This window comes from Homarus americanus, unplaced genomic scaffold (assembly GCF_018991925.1).
Source record: "Homarus americanus isolate GMGI-L3 unplaced genomic scaffold, GMGI_Hamer_2.0 scaffold55640, whole genome shotgun sequence".
NCBI lineage: Eukaryota > Metazoa > Arthropoda > Malacostraca > Decapoda > Nephropidae > Homarus > Homarus americanus.
This window is the reverse complement of record NW_024713650.1, coordinates 3,150,191-3,159,608: the sequence shown is the minus strand read 5'-3', so window position 1 is coordinate 3,159,608 and position 9,418 is coordinate 3,150,191. Positions and strand designations below refer to the sequence as shown.

Below are 9,418 nucleotides of genomic sequence, written 5' to 3'. Positions count from 1 at the left end.
GACTGGACACGGAAAGCAGATTGCCAAAACTATTCACGAGTTTCTGGTGGAGAAAAATCTAACCCAGCAGCCCATTGTGTGTGTTGTGATGGAACCAATGTAAATGTAGGATCAGAAAATGGAGTCATTCATCATCTTGAAATGTTACTTGGTCACCCATCCATTATTTCATATGTCAGCTTCACGGAAATGAGCTGCCTTTCCGCGCAGTTTTTATCACTATGATGGTAAACCAAGTGGTCCTGAGCATTGGCGTGGTCCCATTGGAAAGCAGATCAAGGAATCTGTCTGAGCTTCCAGTTGTCGCCTTCCAGCCAGTCAGTTTCCCTGATTTCCGTTTAATGATGAAGTGGAGAAAGATCTGTCCTGGGATCAGAAATACCTGTATAGGAATTAAAGGAGTTATCACAGGTGTTGTTGAAGATGACTTGGCTGCTATTGAGCCAGGTCCTCCCTGGTGTCAAGGTGGAACACCTTAGGAGAGAATCCTCAGGCTGTGTGTAGCAACATCAAGACCCAGCCATGAGTTGAAAAGAATTGTCATTACAATAAAAAAGTTCAGTGCTCCAATGTAGTTTTACATCAAGATACACCCTTATGTAACACACGGCTCAAGGAACGTATTCCAGTCCCTGCTATATATGAAACACCTGAATAGTGAGGAGGAGACGATAGTGAAGAAGGCTGTCCAGAGAAATGCATACTTCGCCCACACAGATCAACTTCTTCTTGGTATGCAGATGAGGACATGACTGTTAGAGAAAAGCTGTCTCAATGATAAGAAAAATTAGAGAGGAGAATCAGCAAAGGGAAGAATGCACTGGCAGATCTGAAGAGGAGGAGGAAGATTCTGATGCTGCTGTTGACGAGAATTTGTTAAACTATACTGATGAGGAGGGTAAAGATGGAGATGGGAATGAGGATGTGCCTCCTGTAGTCAACATGAGAAAGGTGGTGACCTGAAACTAAAGTGGCAAGCAAAACTATCATTCCATGATTAACTGGAGGAATGAACTCAAGACTGAGCCTCCTACATTGCTTCTCTGTCAAATCTACAGGTTAATGATTCTTCAGACACCATTAGTGGTGCCCAAGTGGCCAAACAGCACTCAGGCGGTCGAGAGAGGCATAAAAGTGATGACTGAAGCTTGCACTGAAGTGACGGGATACGAATCGAGAGATGATATATTAGGCAAAGATTATTGTCTAGAAATGATGCCAAGGTTCCGCACAAAAAGAATTTCAATATGAACTTGTAATGATTTTCTATACGGTGTACCTGTAAAATAACATGTGAATTAAATCGATGTCACCCATGTAAAATTTATCATTATCCTGGAAAACATTAAATGACACCTAATTTTTGGTATACACTAAAAGTTGACAAAAGTCGTTCGCGATGCGGCAGGGTAAGTATGCATGAAATGGCATGAATTTTGCACAGGTGTTTGTTACAGCCATACAAACGATGCCTGAAAAGTGCAGCCTGCAACTCAAATAAAAGTGTTTTTTCCCCCTACTGTACATACATACATACATACATACACTAAAAGTTGACAAAAAGTCGTTCGCGATGCGGCAGGGTAAGTATGCATGAAATGGCATGAAATTTTGCACAGGTGTTTGTTACAGCCATACAAACGATGCCTGAAACGTGCAGCCTGCAACTCAAATAAAAGTGTTTTTTCCCTGCCCCCTACTGTCCTCGCTCTCCATCTGTACCGGGTACAGTGCATTACAGGCAAGCCCTAATTTGAAGGTATGAGAAGAAAAAAAATTCTAATTTTTTCATGTTATTTTCTCACTACCCTGTACAGTATTATCATAATTAATAATGAAAATATGCAAAAAATTACTTTTCTCTTTTTGTCTCTCTTAGTTTTTGTAATGGGAATCTTTAGGAACCATGTTCTAGTTTAGTCCAAATCCATTTATTGGTCTACTCTGGCATTCTTACAGTTTAACCAACCTTACCTCTTCCTTATTAACACTTACCATTCAATCAACTGCACCCATAGTCTTGAGCCAGACTACTGTACTGTCTTGTACCTTGTCCCTCACGATCCTTTTTTTGTAAGTTGAAGAGTAGAATTGGACCTCTACCCTTCTAGTTACTTCTGTTGAAAAAGAATATTCCTCATTTTAATAACATTGAAAGGAGAGAGTGTGATAGCCTATACTACTGTAAGCTTTTAATAAATATAGAGACTTCAATACTGTACTTTTATCAGGTCACAAGGTATCTGATGCTTAAATTTTCCTTATACAGCTACAGTTGATGTTCGTCGAGTTGTCAGTTCCCTCGCTATCAACAGAAATGACACACAGGTGGCGGTGGTTGAGACGGAAAATGGTACTGATGACTTGACGGACGATGCCGTTGTAAGAGTGTACGAAATTGGCATGACCAGGCAAGACGATGATGAACTAGTGAGTGTGATGAAGCATTAATTTCAGTTGTTCTTTTGCAATGGCTGAATATATATATGAGAAAGATAAACGGTGTTGCTCCTCTTGAGTGATTTTGGCTGCAGTTGAAACAATATTACCCCATACATAGTTTGTCTTAGTCCCTTGATCATTAATGATAGTTGTCTTCTCACTGTTACAACTGTTCACTTATCAGGGAGGAATAAAACTTTTTTACCCCCAAAAAGTATAAGTCTGGCTTAACTTTGTTTGGTAATTACAGTAGTTTGTATCACTATTGTAAGTTATTGTCCTGAAAATATTGTTCATCCCACATTACAGCCTGATGATGAAGATGATGATGATGATCTTGGGAATGAAGAAGACGACTCTGATAGTGATGATGATCCAGAGCAGAACTCACAGGATGATAATGATGGTAAGGATATTCTTTCTTCTATGTAGTATAATCAGCAGAAAGTTAAATCCAAAGTGGCACATTGACTCTGAAATCAAGATGGCTACTATAGTTGGCATGGTGTGCCTACTAATTAGGTAGACACAGCTGTCTTTTAAGACCTTCTGCTTTGAAGGTCATCCTTTGCTTCCAGTTCACCGTTTTATGGGAGATAACAGTTGTGAGCAATGGGTGAACATAAGAGCTACTGTTTGTTAAGGGTAAGTTTTCTTGGGGCTTTCTGTGCAACACTCACAAAAGTGCCAAATTAAAGTTTTGAGAAAACGTGCGTCAAAGTTTTAAAATGCGAATAACCGTAAAATCATCAAATTCGTATTTTGATGAACTAAGTCTCTTTTTCAATGTATATTATTGTAGAATATAGGCTTAATTAAGAGGAAAGTATTAAGTAATAAAGTTGTACAACCAATATTAACTATAAAGAGACAGATCCATTATTTGTAAAACATTACTTTTTCTATATGTTTATGTCACGAGCAGAAGAACTCATTGTGAATGAAAGAAATTCAAATGTATGACAGAAGAGTGCAGAACATTATAATGTTACATGTGTAAACACAGTCTGAGTAGGAAAACAGTTGAATCCAACCATGAACTCAATGGTCATTGGCTGTTAGAGCCAGAAGACACAACCACAATGCTGATTGGTTGCTGGCTGAGGCAGATTCATCTCTGCAGCTTGGATCAGAACTCAACTTTTAGACTTCACACCCATGGTCCAGTGCCCCTCTAAAATCATGGAAAATTACTGGATGAAAATGGAAAACCAACCAAATGTGGACATGGGTTTTTGGGACCACAGTGAATTCGTCACCTTTCACACGAAATGGCTCCTATAATATTTGAGAAGTTATTGTGAATTTTCCAGAAAATATCAGGGATGAAAACCAGTAGCACCTGAAGTTCACACCTCACAGGATTAGTGACTGTGAATCATTGTAGGGTTGTTTATAGCAGCAGTCACGGAGAATGACAATGACGTTGACTCTTCTCATGTAGCCTTATATTAAGTTAGAGAAAACTGGTGGTGTTGTTTGTTGTTGTCTTTATTTAATATAGCTTTCTTGTTGCAATGAAAAGCACAGTGTAATGAGGAATCTTGTGTCACGGCTCTTCAACTTAGTTACAGTAAAGCCTCAAATAACAACTGTTATGTGTCCTCCAATATTGCGGTGTAAGGTGAATCATTGTATCGTGAATCATTAATTACCATTCAAATAAAGCAATAATAATGAGATGCGTTCCCCAGTGTGAGCTTTTCATATCTTTTGTGTGGCTTTTTACCATCTTTTCCCCCAAAACAATACAATTAATGAAAATTGCAAACTATATTCTTTAAATAATGTTTCTGAATGCACCTTATACAATATAATAAATAATAATATGGTCACACAAGAGGAGATGGGACGCCACTGTTTTCGTTTGTGTTTACAGCCGGGAGTTCGGGACGATAGTTCTACACGAGAAAATGAAGAAAATAAGACCCTGGTTGTAGCTTTAGTAAAATTATGTAAAAAAATTAATATAAATGTTTTAAGTAATGTTATTTAATGTTAATAAATGGAACAATAGAAGTAGCTAACCACTAATGGCAAAGAAAAAAAAAGAGATGGATTGGGAACGCCAACATATTTGTGCGCATTTAAGGAAACAGCGCCATTTATCTTTTTAAGAATAAGTACTAAAGAATCATTATTGTTTATGAACAATACAATTAATTAATAATACGTAGAATATTAAAACACACAAGAGGATAAGAGACGGCATTGTTGTCAGTGTTTACACCCATAATGTCAGTTATCCACCTGAAACTGAAGAAAATAAGACCCTGGTTGTTGTAACAGCAAAATTAATGTAAAAAATATGTATGTTTTAGTTAATGTTATTTAATGTACAGTAGAAGTAACGATTGATATTAAAGAAAAAGTCAGACTGTTAGTGGAACGCCAATGTATACAGTACGTGCGCACTCAAGGAAACATAGTCATTTATCTTAAGAAAATGTACAAAAGATTCATTATTGTTTATTACTGAATATGTATTTGATTGAATTAATGTTTATATATGTGAAATGAACAATGCAATTCATTAATAGTATACAGTGAACCCTCACTTTACGCGGTCAATTGAACCCACGGCGGCCCGCGTAAAGTGAGAAACTCGTAAAGTGAACAACATAACATATGGGATTAATTGAAATAGAGACCGGGCCGACCCCCAAACTCCACTTTTTCAGACACAATACCTACGTTGTAGTAAAAATAACTTCTAAATTTTATGATGGTATGCACACACAATTAATAATTAAGAGAAATATCAATAATGTTAGGCTTTTTAACACTTACTTTAGTAGAAAAGATGGCTTGGCACACGGGGATGGGGGGTTGGTTCCGAGGCAGAGGGCAGATTATTGGCCCTCACTTGTATCAATTGTATCACTATCCACCACAGAGGCTTGCAGGGCCTCTTTGTCAAACCCCTCAAAGTCCATATAAGTCCATATCCTCACTATCATTATCACTATCACTGACTTGGGCCGGCTGTGGTGGGTGGCGGGTGAAGAACTCGGTAATGTTTTGATGACTGGGCGACCTTGTGCGCACCCTGCTCGCGCCGCTCTCCGCGTAAAAGGGTACACACACCGCGGAAAGTGAGCATTCCGTGTTCGGCAGGGTACCGCGTAAACGTGAAAATGCGTAAAGTGGGACCGCGTAAAGCGAGGGTTGACTGTATAGAATATTAAAACACACACGAGGAGACAAGACGGCATTGTTTCCGTGAGTGACGATGGTTCTACATAAGAAACTGAAGGAATTAAGACCCAAGTTGTAGCTGCAGTGAACTTAATGTAACAAAAATTTAATACCTGTATGTTTGTTTTAATTAATGTTATTTAATGTTAATAAATGGAACATTAGAAGTAGCTAACCACTAATGGCAAAGAAATAAAGCGAGACGATTGGGAACGCCAACATATGTACAGTAAGTGTGTACATGTGAAAGCATATCGTCATTTCTCTACATATGAATATGAAAGCAACACTTATTTACTGTTCATATATGTTTTAAATAATAATTACGAATTTAAAACAAAAATTCTACTCACCAATGGTGGTAAAATCTAAATCATAAGGACAGCCAATGAATATTGTGTGAGTTTTTACTCAGGTGATGAAGTCATCAGGTTCAACTCTGGCTGAAGCTGTAGCTTTCCATAAAGCTGTTGCTGAAACTGTTACTGAACCTGAAGTTGATGTTGAAGCTGCTTATGATGCTGAAGTTGATGGTGTTGCTGAAGTTGATGGTTTAGGCCTTCGAATAATAAAGGTGTCTAAAGAACCTTGCACAGCTGCTTTCTTTTCTCATTATACATCTTTATGTAGAGGTCATTTGTGTTAATTTAAATTTTAATGCTTCGTTCTGTTAATGGATGCACTTCAGAAAATATGTTCATTGCTTGCTCCATATAGTATCCACAGACCTCTCACCTTTTTCATATCGTTTTAACACATCTAGTTTCTCGGCTAAGCTTATACACTTTCTATTAGCTTTTGAAACAACACTACAGGTAGTTCTGCTATAACGCGATAATTGTGTTCTTGTAAAATATCGTGTTATAGAAAATCGCGTAATAGAAATAACAGGGCTTATGGAGAAAATAGGGTTAGGTGCAGATTACTCGAAATCGAAAAAATTTAGTAGTTAGCCTAACACAAAGGATAGCACAGTCTAAATAAATGTTACATTCATATCTAATAATGAAATCATACAGTAAATGTAACACTTTACTTGATGGGGAGAAGGGTGATTTTGAGGTTGATAAAATCGAGCTTCTCTTCAAGTGTTATATCCTTTCTTTTATGATCATCACCAGGAATTCTATCACCAGAACGCTTCTTGTTGATATTCTTCTTTACTATATTCACAGTTAATACAGTGGGGTATGCTATAACGAACGGATTCTACTACGAATATTCCTATAACGAACGGTTTTACCTATAAAATTGAGAATGCTATAACGAACGAAACTCCTACAACGAACATTATTTAATTTTTTTTTCTAATTTATTGTTTTTTTATTACAAATATTAATGATATTCTTTATTTCAGGGGTTTAGATGCATCTTTATGCACTTTTTTACAATTTTTACAATTTTATATTATATTTTTCAGTGTTAAGTGGTTGTATTTGGGGGCCTGGAACGGATTAATCCTATAACGAACGAATGCTATAACGAACAAGGTTCTAGAACCAATTAGATTCGTTATAGCATACCCCACTGTACCACAAAATTGGAGAAATAGTAAGCAAAAATCGCGTTATAGCAAACAAGCGTTCGCGTTATACAAATATCGTTCCTTATTCATAAATCGCGTTAGAGCAAATTCGCGTCATCAAAACACGCGTTATAGCAGAAATCACTGTACCATCACTTGCTCTCTTGCTCTTGTTGAATAGGGATGCAAAAATGCTGTAAGAAACCTAAGAAAATTTTTCTCCTTTTGCTGTTCAGATGCGTGAAAACAAAAGGCCCACCAGCTGCTACTGTTTACACTAGTGATGCTGGCGTCACCACTAAGAAGCCCGGCAGTCTCCGTGAGCAAGGCGTGTTTTTTTTTTTTTTTTAAATATCGGGATTTGGTTATTATTTATACAAAAATTTCATTTTTTTTTTCATTTTAAATACGAAGAAAATAATGGAGTAAATTGAATTGGGTCCTAAATTAACCAGGGTCTTAGATATGAATCTTCGTTAATTGAACCGTCGTTGTCGGAGGCTTTACTGTATTGTTATTGTCTTGAGGAAATATTTTATGCTTCACTTACTATCTCCTCTACTGGAGGCTTACGGTAAAGAATTTTCGGGTATTTTTTCTCCAATACTTTATCTTTTCCAGAGGGAAGCCAAGAAGGGGACGATGATGACAATGATGATGATGACGACGACGATGCTAACTCATCCACTACGTCCGAGCTTACTGTTCAGTATATTAATGCTGAGGGTGAAGATTCAGACTCATCTGATGCTGTGTACTTTGAACTGAATGGTGATGGAAACCCATCTGATCCATCAAATGCATCTCTTAGTGCTTGGCTCCAAGAAAATGATGAGGAGGAAGATGCTGAAGATGAGGATTATGAGCCTTCAGAGTAATTATTCTGGCAGTTCACATTCACAATTCCATTTGAGGGTTTATCAGTCCGACCCATGTGAGCTGTGTCCTGTATTTAATTCAGGATACTGTTTGAAGATTCTTCCATAAATGCTACAGCCATGAGACATCTATGGGCAGTTTGTGGTAAAGGTTGAACACTGATGATTCAAGTATTGGTTGATGCATTTTGTAACAGTTCAATGTTCTACATTAATATGAAATGAACTAGAAAGGGGTTTGTGTGTTTATCTAAGAAAAGAGCTTTAAAGAAAAGACGGAAACTTACAAATTACCGAGACATGTATGTACGGGTTCACCTCGCTATATGTGACGGTAAGTGACTACTAGTTTACCATAGACCTCATAACATAAATATGGGGTTATGTTTCTGGGGGACAATCTTAGTCAGAATTTTCTCGCAAATACTAATTAAATCTTGAATTAGATTATTATAAATAAATATTTGGTTATAAAATTTATTTTGATAACATTTACCTGAGTTGGTTAAAGAAATTTGTGTATTGAGGCAGGTCAGCTGGGGTAGCGATTGGTGGATCTAGTGAGACCAAGTTGCAAGCTTGCCTGCCTCTTCATATAAGGATGGATGTTCAAAATATTTTTTCTAAAAGCTGAACAGTTTTTGTTTACATCTGTTTTTATCATTGGTTATTAACATGTTAACTGTATAACTGTGTTCTATGTTTGGATCACACTCACTTAAGATGGTGGGTTGGCTTTGCTCATTGTAAACAGATGAAATTAAGCAAATGTGGTACCACTGCATAAACTGATGCTGTGGAGAGGACAGAGAGCAGTTGTTGAGTGTTATAAGGCTGCATTACTGTCACATAATTATCAATGTTAATTATTTTATTGATTTATTTTAAGGTATTTTTTCTCAAGTTCATCAACATGTAAGTGAAACACAGTATATTATTGCAATGTATAGCGAGGTATACCTGTACTTGGGTTTAAAAGGATTTTTATTTTTTGTTAATTGCCGGCCCCTAGTCAAAAAGGAGTTATTGATATATAATTTGAGAGAAAACTAAATATAATTAATAAAAATATATAAATTTGATATCCTGTAAAACCTTGGTTCTTTATAAGCTCTTATAAGTAGGCCTTCTTAAAGTACAGTACACAGATATAAATTTTAGTGCTTTATCTTTATTAATGAGTGTTTATTAACCTGTCCAGACAAACATTTTAATTCCTTCTTCATTTCTGGAGAAAGTTTAGTTAGTACAGCAAAAGGATTTTCATTGGGGATTAATAAGTTTGTCAGACCCACAGCAGATTTATATAAGGTAAGTGTTCTGTAATACTAGCCAAAGTATTATTTAGGGTACTGTAGTATTCATATTTCTTTCT

General features: G+C 36.7%; 1 protein-coding gene across 2 annotated transcripts in view; it reads left to right on the top strand.

The window, feature by feature from the left end:
• LOC121873593 (DDB1- and CUL4-associated factor 1-like) overlaps positions 1–9,217 on the top strand; it is a 56,333-nt gene extending 47,116 nt beyond the window's left edge. For both annotated transcript variants that reach the window (XM_042377247.1, XM_042377240.1), the window contains exons 24-26: positions 2,270–2,430; positions 2,752–2,848; positions 7,787–9,217. In XM_042377247.1, the coding sequence (XP_042233181.1) occupies positions 2,270–2,430; positions 2,752–2,848; positions 7,787–8,043 (515 nt within the window). In that variant the 3' untranslated portion in view covers positions 8,044–9,217. The remainder of the gene's footprint in view (positions 1–2,269; positions 2,431–2,751; positions 2,849–7,786) is intronic.
• The last annotated feature ends 201 nt before the right edge of the window (positions 9,218–9,418 follow it).